General features: G+C 45.9%; 1 protein-coding gene across 1 annotated transcript in view; it reads left to right on the plus strand.

Annotated features, from left to right (window-relative positions):
• Nucleotides 1–7,117, plus strand: part of dock2 (dedicator of cytokinesis 2) — a 97,441-nt gene extending 90,324 nt beyond the window's left edge. Inside the window, 5 exon segments of the mRNA XM_030739738.1 lie at nt 4,526–4,653; nt 4,818–5,031; nt 5,151–5,256; nt 5,870–6,018; nt 6,485–7,117. Coding sequence (XP_030595598.1) covers nt 4,526–4,653; nt 4,818–5,031; nt 5,151–5,256; nt 5,870–6,018; nt 6,485–6,547 — 660 coding nt within the window. The 3' untranslated portion in view covers nt 6,548–7,117.
• The last annotated feature ends 10,820 nt before the right edge of the window (nt 7,118–17,937 follow it).

Here is a 17,937-nt window from a genome sequence, read left to right on the forward strand (position 1 = left end):
AAACAGAAATCACAGGGCGTGAACAAAACAAATCAAACCCGTACAGGAAGAAAACAAAAACACAGGACCAGAACAAACGGCGACGGCACAAGGCCGGAGACAGTCCAAAACAGGGGGTCGAAACAAGGAACAGTCCAGGAGCTATGACAAAACAAAAAACAGCAGGGGAAAAAACAGTCCACAGTTCAGGGGAGTCAGTGGGAAATCCAAAAACAAAAAACACACAGTTCAGGAGGCCGCAGAGGCCATGGGGCCACAAAGCAAAATCCCAACGAGGGAGGCCGACCGCGCTCCCAGCGGCGGCGGCGACGAGGACGAGAAGGAATCACTGGAGGCCGACCGCGCTCCCAGCGGCGGCGGCGACGACGAGGGGGAGTCACTGGAGGCCAACCGTGCTCCCAGCGGCGGCGGCGACGACGAGGGGGAGTCACTGGAGGCCGACCGCGCTCCCAGCGGCGGCGGCGACGACGAGGAGGAGTCACTGGAGGCCGACCGCGCTCCCAGCGGCGGCGGCGACGACGAGGAGGAGTCACTGGAGGCCGACCGCGCTCCCCGCGGCGGCGGCGACGGGGAGCAGGCACCGGAGGCTGACCGTGCTTCCAGCGGCGGCGGAGACGCGGAGAAGACACTGGAGGCCGACCGCGCGGCATGCGGCGGCGACGAGGAGGGGTCACTGGAGGCCGACCGCGCTCCCAGCGGTGGCGGCGACGAGGAGGGGTCACTGGAGGCCGACCGCGGGGCGTGCGGCGGCGGCGACGGGGAGCAGACACTGGAGGCCGACCGCGGGGCATGCGGCGGCGGAGAAGGGCGACCCCGGGCTCTGGTGGGGAACCCTCGGGTGACGTGGAGCGCTCGGACTGAGCGGGACCCCCTGGCTCGGAGTGCTCGGACTGAGCGGAGACCCCCATCGGCTCGGACTGAGCGGAGACCCCCATCGGCTCGGACTGAGCGGGACCCTCTGGCGCGGAGCGCTCGGACTGAGCGGAGACCCCCATCGGCTCGGACTGAGCGGGACCCTCTGGCGCGGAGCGCTCGGACTGAGCGGAGACCCCCATCGGCTCGGACTGAGCGGGACCCCCTGGCTCGGACTGAGCGGGGCCCCCATCGGCTCGGACTGAGCGGGGCCCCCCATCGGCTCGGACTGAGCGGGGCCCCCATCGGCTCGGACTGAGCGGGGCCCTCTGGCGCGGAGCGCTCGGACTGAGCGGAGACCCCCATCGGCTCGGACTGAGCGGGGCCCTCTGGCGCGGAGCGCTCGGACTGAGCGGAGACCCCCATCGGCTCGGACTGAGCGGGGCCCCCCATCGGCTCGGACTGAGCGGAGCCCCCCATCGGCTCGGACTGAGCGGGGCCCTCGGGCGGGGCGCTCGGACTGAGCGGAGACCCCCACCGGCTCGGACTGAGCGGGGCCCATGGGCTGAACGGGGCCTACATAGTGAGGCACCGGATGCGTAGGCTGGGACCGCGGAACAGGGCACACTGCTACTTTATTGAGCAGCAGGGGCTGCTCGGGGACTAGCCGAGGTGCAGGGGACTGCGTGGAAGCAGGCCGGGAGACGACTGGCTGCGTGGAAGCAGGCCGGGAGACGACTGGCTGCGTGGAAGCAGGCCGGGAGACGACTGGCTGCGTGGAAGCAGGCCGGGAGACGACTGGCTGCGTGGAAGCAGGCCGGGAGACGACTGGCTGCGTGGAAGCAGGCCGGGAGACGACTGGCTGCGTGGAAGCAGGCCGGGAGACGACTGGCTGCGTGGAAGCAGGCCGGGAGACGACTGGCTGCGTGGAAGCAGGCCGGGAGACGACTGGCTGCGTGGAAGCAGGCCGGGAGACGACTGGCTGCGTGGAAGCAGGCCAGGAACTAGCTGACACTGGGGACCGAGGAAGAGCTACTGGAACTGACTGAGAGTGGAGTGGACAGGGAGCGACAGGGGCTGGGGCTGACTGAGTGCTAGGGGGAGCGACAGGAGCTGGGGCTGACTGAGTGCTAGGGGGAGCGACAGGGGCTGGGGCAGACTGAGTGCGAGGGAGAGCGACAGGGGCTGGAGCAGACTGAGTGCGAGGGAGAGCGACAGGGGCTGGAGCAGACTGAGTGCGAGGGAGAGCTACCGGGGCTGGAGCAGACTGAGTGCGAGGGAGAGCTACCGGGGCTGGAGCAGACTGAGTGCGAGGGAGAGCTACAGGGGCTGGAGCAGACTGAGTGCGAGGGAGAGCTACAGGGGCTGGAGCAGACTGAGTGCGAGGGAGAGCTACAGGGGCTGGAGCAGACTGAGTGCGAGGGAGAGCTACAGGGGCTGGAGCAGACTGAGTGCGAGGGAGAGCTACAGGGGCTGGAGCAGACTGAGTGCGAGACAGCGCTGCTGGCTGCGTGGGAGCAGCCTGAGGGCTAGGGAGATCTGGCTGCGTGGAAACAGAGAGGTGAGAGCTAGCTGACACTGGGGCCTGAGAGGGAGCTGACTGAGAGGGCACTAAAACAGCTGACACGGGGAACCGAGGGAGAGCGACTGGAGCTAGAGCTGACTGAAGGCGAGAGAGAGCGACTGGAGCTAGAGCTGACTGAAGGCGAGAGAGAGCGACTGGAGCTAGAGCTGACTGAGACCCTGCTGCTGCAGCTAACACAGAAGACCGATGCGAAGGCTTGGACCTGGCTGCCCCCACCCGCGGAACAGGTACGGGTGCAGAGGTCAGCCCGTCCGTGGCTGCCCCCACCCGCGGAACAGGTACGGGTGCAGAGGTCAGCCCGTCCGTGGCTGCCCCCACCCGCGGAACAGGTACGGGTGCAGAGGTCAGCCCGTCCGTGGCTGCCCCCACCCGCGGAACAGGTACGGGTGCAGGGGAAGCTGGAGCTAAGGGAGCTGGAGCAGGGTGAGCAGAGGGAGCTGGAGCTAACTGAGGGGTCTGGGACTGCGACTGAGGGGGAGCTGGAGCTACAGCTGACTGGGAACACTGCGACTGAGGGGGAGCTGGAGCTACAGCTGACTGGGAACACTGCGACTGAGGGGGAGCTGGAGCTACAGCTGACTGGGAACACTGCGACTGAGGGGGAGCTGGAGCTACAGCTGACTGGGAACACTGGGAAGAAGCTAAGGGAACTGACAGGAGTGGCTGAGAGGCTGCAGCAGTGGTCTGTGGTGCTGGCTGTAGGTGAAGGGTGGTGATTACAAAGTCTTTCACTAACCCGTGCAAGGAGTCCAACAGCCAAGGGAAACTGGCAATCAGGTCTTGAAGCCTGGTGGTGATGGCTTCCTGTTCCTCCTTACACGGGTCAGATAACAAGTCCAAGCATAATCGGTCCACTCTTCGGATCAGAATTTTCCTGCTCTCCTCTGAGAGGGAGGAAGCAGCAGAGTACATGACGGGCTGAAGTTGCTCTTTCTGCTCCCGCGGCGATTCTCTCTGATGCTGCTGGGAGCTTGGTCTTCCTCCGTCAGCAGCAGGCAGTGGTGACGCGGAAGTGGTGGGAGGCCAAGGACCCCTGTGACCCAGGAATCGGAAAAATGACTCCTCTGGAGTCATTCCGGGCGCCGGCTCCAGGAAAACGTCTCTCCGCTTCCTCCGGTATCTCGTCCTCCGTGGCTGCGGCGACTGCTGAGAAAAGGAGGGACCAGCAAGCGGAGTGACAGGTGAGGGAGCGGCCGGCGCCAAAAACAGTCCGCCCACGCGGCAGACCTGCGGTTTAGGCGGGGGCGGTGAGCGGCGTCGCCGGGGACCGTTCAAAAAAGCTGGTCCCCCCAGCGCCAGGCGAGTGCCGTTGTAGCAGCCGGAGCTTGCAGGGTTAGTTTGGTTGCGTCGTTCTGTCATGGCCGGGGAGGAAATGGACGAGGAATGGCTGACACGAAGGACTCCAGAAGTCAGCGTAACATAAAAGGGATTTATTTCAACGGGGAAAAAACAAATACAAAAACCGTGGAAGGGAGACGATGGGCAGACACAGGGAACACAGGAACACAAGAACACAGGAATACAGGAACACACGGACACACAACGTCAACGACGCAACAGAGAACAAAACAAAACTGAGGGCTTAAGTACACACTGGGTAATCAGGGCAAGAGGAAACAGCAGGGAACAACAGGTGAGGCAAATGAAACTAATTACACAGGGGAAGCAAAGCTGAACACAAAGCACAGGAAAACCAGACTGTCAAAATAAACAGGAAGTGACAAACCAAGGAACATACTGACTAAACACGGGAACAGGCACAGACTCAGGACAGAGACGCAGACATATCACAACACTAGGAAATAAACTAACACAAAACGCTGGGCCAACGGTCCAGGACATGACAGTTTGTATTGTTTGAATGGGGGGCAAATCTGGTCATTAACTTATAATTGGCTCTACCTTTAAGAAGAAATTAAACAAAGTTGGAGTGGAGTAATGATGCACTGTTTTAAGAGTGATCGCACTCTTACTTTTTTTTTTGCTCTAGAGATACACTTGTGCATTTTTTTTGTTGTTACTGCCATATCTTCTATAATCTTCTGGCCTTTTTCTACATGTTGCTCACATTTCTCTTTCTCTCTCCAGCCGGACTTGGATGAGAGAAAGTCCACTCGTCCACGCTCCATGCTGCGCTCATTTCGTCAGTCCATCATATCGATTTCCTCAATGCAGGGATCTGAGTGTGGGACGCCAACCAAGACCCATGCAGACAGGTGACATGCACATTTTTGAAGCCCTACAGTGTCACAAGAACCCCAAAATACCACTCATTTTAAACTGTATAGATAAACTCTTTATGAAAAAGAAAGTCACATAGATGTGATGATCAGCATGGAATTCCTTTAAATTAAATCTAAACCTTCCTGTCTCCTCCCAGGGACGTTCCTCCTGAGTCTCCGGTCTCCTGGAGCTCTGCCACCCTGCCACGCTCCAGTGGCAGTGTTAGTATAAGTACAGTGGAGGAGGGGGGCGTGATAACCGTGGGCGATGCAGAGGTCAAAATGAGAAAGAGTAAGAAGAAAAAGAAAAGGAGCAGCATGATCTTCATCACAGAGGAAAGAGAAAGAACCAGTACACTGGATTGCAAACGGGTGAGAATTAGTGATAAAGGAAAATATTAGAAACACGTAAACATATGACTAAGTAATAAAATGCTCAGCTACTGTGAAGTGTAGTGGCTAAGTTTTCTGTGATCTTTGTCTCCCTCTAGCTGTCCAAGAAGCAGGAGTTCCGCAGTGACACCAATTTGGCAGAGCCAAATGAAGAAAATGTGGCGCTGACCAGTGCCAACTCAAGATCCCTGCCTGCCATCACAGGTGACACGCAAACTCACCTAGCGTAGCATGAAATCCTGTGACTGAGGTGCACGTGTAAAGCAAAGCCCTACAGAGTAAAAAAACAACAACAAAACACATGCTCAAAGAGGAAGTGCTACATTTTTCCTGCTCTGGAAAGCTGACCCTAAGAGAAAAACACAGGCAAGAAATGCCTTGGCATACCATGGTGTGCTGGAAATGTTGCAGCAAATTAGTCATAATGTATTTTTTCATGAGTTTGCAGTAGTTTTATCTGGTTTACATCTGATTATTTTAGTTACATAGCCTTGCACTTTTAAATAGTGAATCAGGCCACAATTTACTGATGCTTCACTGGCCTCCTGCCATTGCTGAATCAGCTGAGACAGCACTGACTGTGGTGTTAATACCCTATCACAGATTAGCACTGCTGACTACAAGCTGCGCTGCCTCACCGAACAAACAGTACTCACAGGCCACCAGTGTTGCCAGGGCACACAGTTCATCAGCAGAACAGCTGCAGGAGCCCAATTAGTCACCAAATATCGTCTGGCTGCGGTGCAAGAAATGCTGTAAAATTGTAATCAGGAGGACACAAACACTACATTCAGGTTTTTTTTCTCTCTCTCTGTAGGTCTGTCCTTGTCAGTGGCAGCAGGGGCAGAAGAGGTGGAGTCCGCCAGAGCCAGGAGGGACAGTAAGAGCATGTCTGTGTGTGCGACCTCTGACCGAACAGCAGACAGACGCTCAAAGGGTGTCATCAACCTGCTCTTCAAGTCCAAGGTAGAGGAATGGCCCAGCCTGTTTAAGGCAATTCATCAGACAGACACTGGGTTTAGATTCAAGAATAAGTACTTGAGCTAAAAAGAACAGAAATACACATATTTACTTTCTTACTCCTCTTATCTCTGTATCAAGTTACTACCAAGGTTAGAAAAACACTTAATTCTGTATATGATTTAAACCATTTCTAATTTTAATGCCAAGGTAAGTTCACTGGCTGCTGTCATATTTAATGTCCAGGCATGAGTGATATCAGCCTTATCTCTACCTCTGAGTGGGAATTCAAGCGAATACATTTCAAAAGGTTTCAAAGCTTTTCTTTAACAGAAGTAGTACTGCAGATTTCGCTCCAGCGTGAGTCTTTTTTCAAATTATTTCAGGGAAGAGTTCAAAACCTGCTGATAAGTTTTATTTGAATATGTTTCAGGTCATTTACATTCTGCACATTTGGTTTTATTTTCAACAGAGCTCCAGAACAGAGGAGGTGAAGCCCAGTGATCCAGCCAAAGACAGTAACAGTCATTTTTGAAATTAATCATTTTCATTTCTTATCTTCTTTTATTTGTATTTGTTTTTACCAAGGACCTGCAGCCTAAACCACAATTATACGACTCACACAGCCTGCCTGTCAGTCTCAGTGTTGCTGTTGCCTTAATATAATTGATTTTACCTATCAGTAAAGGCTATTTTTGTTCTGTGACCTTTTTCCTGGTGATTTAGATGAATCCCAGTGAAGCTAAATGCCATCTTACAGCTTTTCAATCAATTCTGCTACAACAATGAGCAAACACAAACTGTCTCTCCAACACACTTGATTAAAAGCTTCTCATTATACAGCTTTCGGCATTGTTGACACGGAATTTAATGAGAAAATAATAATTCTATAAAGCACAAAGGTTACCGTGTCCTCCCGAAGGACTTTAAACAGGAACCCGTTGCCACAAGGCTTTGGCAATGATACAACAAACATGAAAGTCTAATAAACTCAAATAGAGTCCTGTGAAGCTAATTGTACATCAAAGTTTTGTGTACCACAATGTTGAGTTTGTTTTTCTGTATGAATTCTGTTGGGGGGTAGGGATTGTTTGCATGAGTTGGTCACATTTTGTTATTCTTTAAAATAATAAACATGTTTAAATATATTGTGATTGTGGAAATGTTTGTTTTTTTTTTTTTTTTGCATCACACATTCACAGAGAGATGTACCCCAGGAATGCTCTTTATGCTAAGATGAGATAATCTTGGCTTTAGCTTCATGAAGTAGGAACATTTCGATCTAAGGTTTGCAGAGACTTGTGTGATGCCAAACTGGAGGTACTGGTTTGGTGGCTGAAAAGGCTGAAAAATGCAGCCAATGCTTGAGTGCCAACAACTGTAGTTCTCTGAATTGGCCACTTGAGGCTGGCTCCAAAAGTCCAAAGGCTCTCACGTTAAAGGGGTCGCATTTTGGAGTGGAAATAAACATGATTATACCTTCCTATAAAAGGCAGTTTTAGAAGCTGTCCACATGTGAGAGGGTAAATTGGTAAATGCTGCTTTTTCTATACATTTTGGCCTTTTGTCTATATGTAAACAGTGTTTTTAGGTCAGTCATGGTTAATGGGAGTTCCTTGGTTTTCCTTGTTTCTGTAAATATAGTAAAGGCTTTTGGTTTTTGTTGCTGAGTTATTGTCATTGGATTCTTTATATTTTGATTTATTAATATTGGCTTCCCTGTGTCCTCCTGTTTCTTGTCAAGTCTTCATCTCTGTTGGTGATTCCCTGCTAAGTTGCTTCCTGTCATTTATCTCTAGTGGCATGTGTTTAGTTTTACTTCCTCCTGTCTCATTGTCATTGATTACTTTCACCTGGTGCTTGTTTTCCCCAGCTGTGTTGCGTTCTCCTGATTAGCCCTCAGTGTGTCTGTGTATAAGCCTGCCCTTGTTTTTTTTTCTTTGTTAGATTGTTGGTGTACTATCCCTTGTGCTCTTTGTGTTTCCCTGCTACATTTGGATTTCTGCTTATTGCCATTTTGGAATTAGCTTTTGGTCGTGGTTTGGAACTCATCAGCCTCAATAAAAAGTCCATCTTTTGTTAACTTGAACCCCTTGGAGTCTGCATTTGCATCCTAATTCACAATACATGACAAAGGTTTTTTTCTAAAAGAAAAACTCCTTCCTGGATGAAGATTTTGCATTTACATGTGGACAAAGAAAACAGATTTTGTCTTGCATCGTCAAAGGGGTTCAACTTTATCTCCATTTTTTGATCTCAGACTGCATGCCATGTTACTATTTGTAGGCTTCTGATTGGCCAACATTTCTATATGGTCAGGGTTGATTAAATGCCTGGCTTCTGTGTTTAAAGGCGTGGCAACTGTGAGTGACAGGTAGGTGCTGACACAGGGTGTGTCCGTGCATTTTAATGTAGATATCAGACATATAATAGAACTTGCAGTGCAGGTGTGTGTGTTCAAAATGCCAGTCTCAAGGTTTCAAAACTGTAGTCCACAAACAAATGCAATGATGTCATGTTGGCAACAGACAACTGTTATGTACTAAGGGGCGTGGGGTGTAAGACATGCAAACTCTGCTGCAAGGCACTTTTCAAAGTTAACACTGAGTAATTTGTATTCTATATCGAAGTTGCAAGACCCCAGTCCACGTTCCCCAAAGAATTTGTTCTCTGAGCTAGAGAGAGCATAGATAATGAACAAACGGCCCCAGATCGTCCATTCAGCAGGGGTGCAGTGTCTGTGCAGCATCTGCATTCTGAAGAACTGTACTGGCCCAGAGGGGGGAAAAAAAAACCCCATGCACCTCAGGTAGTGAGCATTTCCTCTGTTCTCCTCAGCAGAGAAAAAGAAAATGCTGCAGCCTTCAGGCCTGTTGTGGCTTCAGTTTTTAATTTCTTTAACCTCTGGGACTTGCCTGGCTTACTCAAAAACAACACAACTAAACCCTCACAATCCTGACAGATTATGGTAAGTGAAGTCAGCAGGGAGCTTAAGTCTGCCTTTCTTCATTGACTGTAGTGACAGTTTAATGGAAACATTAAGATTAATTGTTAAAGGTGCCGACAGGCGGATGCATTTGATGAATATAAATATTTACAAGTGTATTCCTGAATTGGCAAAAGGTCACCATGTTAGAATATATATTGTAGAATTTTTTTATTATTATTATTTGCAGTTGAATGTCTGATGACTATCTCATATTTTCTCAGTGTAGATTTTATTTCCTTTTGTTCTCTCTGAGCCCTATGTGTTGGATTTTAGACAGACAGTAGATCATAAAGAACAATAGAGATATTTCTGGTCTTCCATATTAATACTGCCATTATCTGTGTCACACTGACCACCAGGTTTCTCCACAGCCAATTTAAAGCTGCAGACTAACCTTTTAAACTCATGCAAAGTCCTGCACTGCTATACTTCAGTCTGGAGTGGGACTTTTCAGATAGAACCATGGCTCCGTGACCACCGAGTGATTTCAAACCAGAGTCATGAATCACACTTATGCAAAAAAGGATGGATTAGGCTGGTGGTAAGGTTAAATGATATGCTGTGAATTCTCATAGGGACTAAAGGTACAGCGCTGCATGACTGATCAACAGACTGCTTCCCACTGAAAAATGCTGAGACTGTCCTGGAGCGTGTGTAAATTTACCATAATACACGTTGGTGAAATTTGGTGTACAAATGGAAGAGAGTTGCAGACACTGCATTTTAAAATAGAGAAGCCTCGGCGATCTCTTTGGAAATATGACTCATTCGTAATGGTTTGTGGCAGTGAGCATCATATCAAAATTAATGATCCTTCACTGTGGCACCTTTAGAGTCTCTGGATGGACAAACCAATCAAAGCTAACACACAACTCTCCTGTTAGAATACGTTTTGCCTCTGAAGACACTTTAAGGATAGTATGAATTATGAAGTGCAATAATTGCATCTAAAATAGTAAAACCAGAAAAAATATAGTGGAGTTAAGTTGTTTGCTTTGAAATGATCAAATGGCATAGTGTCATGCTGCACATGATGTCACATACATATTAAAGGGAGCAACATTAACAAATAATCAAATACACATGCACTTAATTTTTATAGATCATGTTTTTCTTGTGCGCAAAGTAGAAATTAATTATGAAATTCATACAAAATTTAAATTAAAAAAAATCTAATATTGTGACTCTTACATATGTAATGGCTTGGGGGGGGGGGGGGGGGGGGGGGGGGGGGGGGGGGGGGGGGGGGGGGGGGGGGGGGGGGGGGGGGGGGGGGGGGGGGGTGGGGGGGGGGGGTTGTTTTTTGTTTTTTTTTTTTTTGTTTTTTTTTTGGGGGGGGGGGGGGGTGGCACCAGGGGGCGCAATCAAATGTGTAATGAATCAATAGACCCATACACATGAGCAGTCAGAAAGCCTAAATGCACATTTTTATAAAACTCTCACGTCAGTATATAAACAAACCATATTTCTTTAGATATTCCCCACAGAGCTAAATCCATCAAGGATTTCTGAGGATGGATGAATTATTTTAAAGTCATTAGTTTCAGGGTAAATGATTAAAGCACAGCTGGACATAAAATGCTCTTTAATTTAATTTAATTTTTTTTTTTTTTTTGGCATAAATGGGCGGTAAATCACAAATGCACCGTGGGCTTTTTCATATCTCTCCACACTGAGTGCAGGTGTAGACAGCATCACTGGGCCTGAGATCTGCGAGCTGTTCCATGCTGTTGAAGCTCCGCTCTGTATCAGTCTGACTGCAGGATGACGGACATGCCTGAGCAGCTCAACTCTGTCAGAATACATAATGAATGAGCAGCTGATGGCAAAGTAATGAAGGCGATAATGGAAAAACAGTAATACTGACATCTAATGCAGTCTCGGCGAGCTCATTTGCAAACTAATTTCAAGCAAATTAGAGATCAGACAATTCATTTTGAGCTTTGTCATCATTGTTGAAATTGTGGCAGTGCAAAGATATAGCAGCTACTGTGCATATCATCATTAACAGATGCTGACAGGCTGACGAGTCTCAAATGTGGTTATAATCCTAACCCACTAGGGGGCAGTAAAACATTGTTGTAAGGTCTACACGGTGTAAGACATATTACACTAAGCTCTGGCATGCTCTTTGTTAATCCTTTGGGAAAGTGAGGCCAAACATATTTTTTTTACACTAATAATTCTTTTTTTTTTTACTCTGCTTAGAAAAATAATATTTTTCTGATAGACTGAAGACTAGAAGAGGTAAAGTACATGTTTGTTTTTTTTCTCCTTTTTTTTTTTCAGTCCAAAGGGTTTCACGTTCTTTCACATTACTGACATAAGCCGTCTCCTTGGGAATAAAAGCTTCTTGTATTTCACGTGTACTTGTGATTTCAACCCTGAGGAAGTGTCAGCTACAACATCCCAGCATCCAGGAAAATCCTTTTCATCAAGATGGCAGCTAAGTCATGACAGGTGAGTCAAAACTGTGGATCAAGTGATGCCATGCAGACTGTTTTGCAGACTTTTTCCGTGTGAAGCAGAATCATGCCAACACCCTTGTAACAACTGACAACTGATTGTAATACAGCATGAAGGTGAACTGTTCTTTCTTTCAGCATCTTTAATATCTATACACAAAATATCTTCCTCTCCTTCTTATGCTGAAGCTTCAGTTGATGGTTAAACGAGGTCTGCTGACTTTTTCCCGCCTCAAAGTAAAACTTGTGCTCAAGGACTTTTTGATTTTTCCATTCCACCAGTTTGTCTTTGGTCAGCAGTGTCGTGAACTGCTTTTCCCTTGTTTCAGCCGAGGTGTTTAAATTTAATCCAGAAGTATGTTTGGGGTTGAGGTCAGTTGAGGTCAGTGAACACTATGAATATTTGTCACATTAGAGAGCCTGTCCTTGGTGGCTGGTTACCATGAAGTTCTTGAGAAACACAGCTGTTCTGGACAAAATATCACTGCAGTGTGCAAAATTAAGCTCTATGATCCTCCATAGTTTCCTGCTTTTTTCTCTTTCTTATACTTTTTTCCCCCTCTTTGTAATGTTAATTATTGGGTGTTAACCCAAACAAACTGGGTGAAATTCATTTTTGTGCTGGAAAATAAATACAACTTTCTCATTATCCAGTAATATCAAAGTTTTTTTGTTTGTTTTTTTAATTCCTCAGAGTTGAAATTCAAACTCCACCCTGTAGAGTGCAGTGTTGAAATGTACCAGCGTCGGGCCCTTTACTATATTTATTTAAGCTGATGTGTTAAGAACACAGCTGCTGAATAACCTACACAACTCCGTAAATCAAAGCTGATAGCAAGCAAGTTATCAGCAATCCTTCTCCCCTCCCCAGTCTGCCATCTTTTACTGTTGGTTCACTTTCCTCCTCCTGCCTCTTTGTAATTGCCTGCTCTTACTTCCCCTCTCTCACTCATCTCAGCCCATTTTGCCCTCTTTCTGATACTCTTGGCAGTCTCTCCATCTCTCTGACAGGTTTTGCAAAGAGCTGATAGGGGAGCAGAAAGTGGAACAGTGCTGTGAGTTTTAATGGGGCTCCCTGATAATCCTTAATCTGACAGCTCATCAAAGGCGACCATGCTGCTCACATTCCGTCTTTCAGGGATCATTTACCAGGTTGCATGTTAATGTAATGTAGAACAGTAATCTGTGCCTACAGCCTTGTTAGTATGGTCTATGTATGGCTTATATAGCACATTTGTTGCATAATGTACTGCAGCACAGGGGTGTGACTGAAATTACAAAAGCTACGGTGCTGGAGTTTGATACTGGAAAATGAACAGATGAAAGGTGTTCCAGTGTTTGCTGAGCAAATGACTTATTTCAGATCATAGCTTGATCTCAGCGTAATGTAATGGCAGAGGTTGACAGAGCATCTACAGAGAAGTGACAGACTAAAGGAAAACTTGAACCAAAGCTACAGTGGTTCTGCTTTGCTACTGTATGTGGTTTTTCTTTTAATTTATTACCATCTGTTTGCGTTTACATTTGTACCATTTTGTAGAAGGACAAAGAGACATTTGTAACTCAGAGAAATCAATCCAGACATTAAGCAATGTGTCAGATGATGAAAAGAGTAGATTCAAGAAATTCATCATTAAAAAATTTTTTGATACTGGTGTTATTGTAGAAATTGGAAATTTTACACGTGCTGCAGCTGAGCTGTTTTTCAGAGGGAAAGTGGGATTTTTAGGACACTCGAGCCTAACATTAGCTGGCAAAATCTAGCTTATAAACCAGCTGTTGCTGTTTAGCCAGCTCTTGTCAGCTTTCCAGAGACTGGAGGGTCGCATGTCTCCTGACAATAAGTAACTGGCAATCAAGCCTGTTTATTTACATAAATTTTCAGATTTGGATTCATCACTCAATAAGACCTGTTGCTACTGAGTTTCAGTCCAGTTCTTGGGTATTTGACATACCGCAGCCTTTGTTCCATTTCCCTTCCTCATGAATGGCTTCTTGACAGTCACCCTTTATTGCTCATGACCACTTTTAAAAAATTAGGAAAAAAAACTCCTTGGAAGCAAAATATAAAGAAACTAGGATTCACTTTTGTGCAATACTGTAGACCTATTATTTTCATAAAGATGACGAAAGTGTGAAATGCAAGACATTTTTAAATAAACTGAAATGTATTTTTCAAATAAATATGAAGGTATTAAATAGTGTGTAAATAGTTCCTGTAGGCCACCAGGAAGCTCCACATCCAGGAGAGTGACTTCCTCTTCCTGTGACCATTTGCTTTCTTACCTCTTATCTCTATGGCTACTGTAGCCTGGCACCCCATGGTGAATGACCAGACCCTTTTGTTCTTTGTATGTAATTAGCACACCTTCCATCAATTTCTGTTACCCCACTCTTCCTTGCAGTCTCCTGTATAAATAGCATTGTTGTAGTTGGCTCTGGGTTGGGTTTCTGTGTCTGTAAACCCTGCTGGTATACTTTAATAAACACACCACCATAGCACACTAAAGCAAAAACAGGACTTGGACTAAATTTCTTCTTCAACACCATCCTCTCCACTCCCAAATTCTGTAGGTAGTCTCTGATAAACCCCACTTAGGTAAATACAGGGTGATGATGGTGTGTATATGTTGTTAAAATACATAAAATGAACAATGGAGAAGATGGATTCAGCACATAACCAAAGGGAATGCCTGCAGGGAGAGCCTACGTTTACAGTACAGACTGAGAACTGGTGTAACATAACATCTCTGTTAGCAGTGAGCTGAAACATAGGAACCCTTGTGAACAGGCAACAGCAGGGGACCCCACAGGAGGCATCCCTTCTCAGAAAGTAACTTCTTACTCTCTAGCTGGTTGCCTGGCAGCTTTACAGTGTTAGCAGTGTTTAAAGTGCTAATGAGTGAGCTTTAGTGGCAGGTTAGATTTTTAGCAGTGTCAGTATCATGGTTCTAGAGGAGGTTCTTCCACTGTTGGTAGTTTATAAATCTTAAGACATATAAAAACAATATCCTTACAATAAAATTGATCTTCTCTTTCTTTCTCTCTCTTTCTTTTTAAATTTTGAATGAATGAATTCGGTAATTCATTTGGCAATGAGTTGAGTACATTATCTGCATTAACTGTTGGGGCAAGACATTGCCAACAGCAGCCAGTAAATGGACTGTATTTACTCTATACTGCACTTTTCTACTCTTACTGACTTATTGATGCATTACTTATCTCTCTCTCTCTCTCTCTCTCACACTCACACACACACATACACACACACACACACACACACACACACACACACACACACACACACACACACACACACACACACACACACACACACACAGTGATGAATGCATAAAGATATCTTTGATATATGGACTTGAGGAGTCAGAGCTCAACCCTTCAACTTTTCCATGCTACCTCCAACTCACAGCACAAAGGCTTAAGGAACAAAAGCTGACTTCACAAGATCCCTTGCGCATAAAATTCAATAAACAAGAAAACAAGTATTTAGGTTATTACCCCAGTGCAGAAAGGCAGGTATTTGAACACATCTATGAAGCAGGTCCTGGGACATGGTCATTTGTGTTGGTGTTATGTCTAAAACCATAACCTTTATGAAGCTGGAAAAAGGGTTGACGAGCACACTTCTGTTCCATTGAGGTTTGCTTGAGGTTCACAGGCCACTCTGGCCATGAGTGAGCCTCTGAAAAAACAAACAAACCCCCGTAGAAAAAAAAAAAAAAAAACAGTCATTAGGAGAACAACAGAGGTGGCAGAGATTGCTTTTAGATGGCTGTTGCTAAAGAGGGGTGCACTAATGCTGCTGGGGTGCATGTTGGGGCTTGATAATCCTCATCTATTTTGCCTGGGTGATGTGTTTTTATATTGCGTTTTCCCAAAAGAGCAACTAAACTCTAAAAACATCACAATGCATACGATGTATCTTTCATCTTTGACTGAAGTTGCAGTACATCTGTACATGCCTCGACTGCTTGAAGTTTCCACACTGAGGGAGTATTCCCTCTGAGGAGAAGAGTGTGAAAACAAGCTCTGCACATAACATGCATATACACACACATGCACAAGAGAATAACACTTGTACTGTTATAACACAACAATGTTTATACAGAATAACTTCTAAGAATTAAATCACTACCTTAAAATGTGTTGTTTGATTCCCCTTCTGAGTAGCATAAGCTGACAATTTTTGCAGCTTAACAGATCACCATACTGCTGTGTTTTACTGCTCAGTAAAAAATACAAGAAGTATCCAAAAAACACATGTCCACACACCAGAATTCCTAATTAGGATGGTGGAGGTGGCAGGAGAGTGGATAAATGGTCAATACTGTTCACTTTTAATCTTTGGAGCCCAGTAGGTGATACTGCATAGTTGCTGAAAACACAGCTTTTGGGATAATGATGTTGGCTGATCAATGGGCCCCAACACTCAATGGAGTCGCAAGCAAGAAAAAAAGAAAGAAAAAGAAGAAAAAACTTGTTCTAGTGGTTTTGGTTATGGTCTGATTTCACTCTTAACATTAACACTGATATTATGTCTGTAGCACACATGAGATTAGTGTGTGTGTAAACTGTGGCTGAAGAGTAATGACTTTTCAATGCCAGTAAAACCATGCTGAAACTGTGACCATGGGTCTATGCATTGAGAGCTTCCCTTTGTCTTGTCTTTGCTTGGGAAAAAAATTACTTGTCCAAAAATTGTCTCCATAAAATTTGTAGCAGATCTTCCCACCTGTGGGGCTGGCAGCTCCCTCTTAGTTTAATCGCATGGCTCACTGGTGGTTGAAATGAAGGTTTAGTCCGCTCGATCCATGTCCTGAAACCTGTTTTATGAAAGTTTGACTAACAAGCATGACATTCAGCAGTAGCAACAGGGCAGACAGCGGCAGCAAATAATGAGTGAGCTTGACATCAACCACCTAATTGGTGATGCTGTGAGCTCATTGGATGTCACATGAGTTGTGTGTGTTGTCTGTAGCACAAAATTTGCTATCAGATATCTACTAATGGCACGCTTTGTGTACCAGAAAAAACAATGTCAGGAAAAGAGGACATGGGGAAAGAAGACGATAGAGAGACACCGACAGGAGAGGATATTACCCGCTGCAGAAGAAGCTAGTGGAAAGCTCCATGAGCTGATTGTTCTTTTTCCACATCTCTTTCTTATATACACACTTAACCTATGCACACACACACACACACACACACACACTCACATAGTCATGTAGAATTGTTTTCTTTTTTAGCAATGGATCTTGCATCTGTGTGTTTTGTGCCTTCATTCAAGGCTGTGACCTCTGCTTCACCCTGAGGGAGAATCATTACAGTAAGCAACAGCACTTACTGTATGAGCAGGACCTCACTTTACAAAATTAAAATCCCCGAGGGGCTAAGTGGTGCTAAAATTGAAAGCATATGGGGTCAGTCACCCTTCGTATTGCCACACCTGTTAGACTTTTTTTTTTGAATGTCTCTCTTTGTGAACCTGTGATGTCATCTTTTATAGCCATGAGCAGAGACACTGTTTTCCACCAGTCACAGTAAAAAGCTTCTATTGACCCGCTGACTTCTGCTCATGCTCAGGAGATGATAGTGATTTCTAGTGGATGGCTCACTTGGGACTCACAAGAAAAATGGCACAGTCATCAGTAACAAAAATGACTGTTACTGCACAATAAGGATGCTGCCTAGATGAGTTCACTTTTCAGCTAAATGTACCTGTAACAGTTTTAAAGCGACCTATTGCTTTACTTTTTAATGACTCCAACACCCACCCCTTCAAAAATATAGCATCAGTACCGATTACTATAAATTATGAAGCTCTTCAACTTTTTTATAGTGTGAACATCCATCCATCCAACCATTCTTTTCTGCTTATCCAAGCCTGGAGATACATAGTAAAGTACCTAAAGTAATGAATGGTAAATGGACTAGTTCTTATATAGCGCTTTTCTACTCAATCAGAGCACTCAAAGCGCTTATACAACCTGTTTGCATTCACCCATGCACTCCCATTCATACAAGCACTTCCATCATTAATTAAGCTAAGTGCTTTTTTTAATTAACTAGCATTCACACGCATTCATACTCCGACAGAACGGTCAGAGAGCAACTTAGGGTTAAGTATCTTGCCCAAGGATACATTGGCATGTAGCCTGGAGTAGCCAGCATTCGAACCGCTGACCTTCCGATCAGTAGGTGACCTGCTCTACCTACTGAGCTACAGCCACCCCATGAAGTGTGTAGTAATAACACTTATCATCATCAGCTATTCAGGTTATTGACATAACTACTGCTGAGTATTGTGTGTTTTTGTCCCTGTTAGATTTGGTGGTTTTCTGGAGTTCCTCCAGCCTCCTGTGTTCCCATCACTGTCTTCATGTTTATTTTTAGTCTTCATTTCTCAGAGACAGTTACTTGTCTTTTGGCTACTTCCTGTTTTACCTCTAG

This window comes from Archocentrus centrarchus, chromosome 10 (genome assembly GCF_007364275.1).
Source record: "Archocentrus centrarchus isolate MPI-CPG fArcCen1 chromosome 10, fArcCen1, whole genome shotgun sequence".
Lineage (NCBI taxonomy): Eukaryota > Metazoa > Chordata > Actinopteri > Cichliformes > Cichlidae > Archocentrus > Archocentrus centrarchus.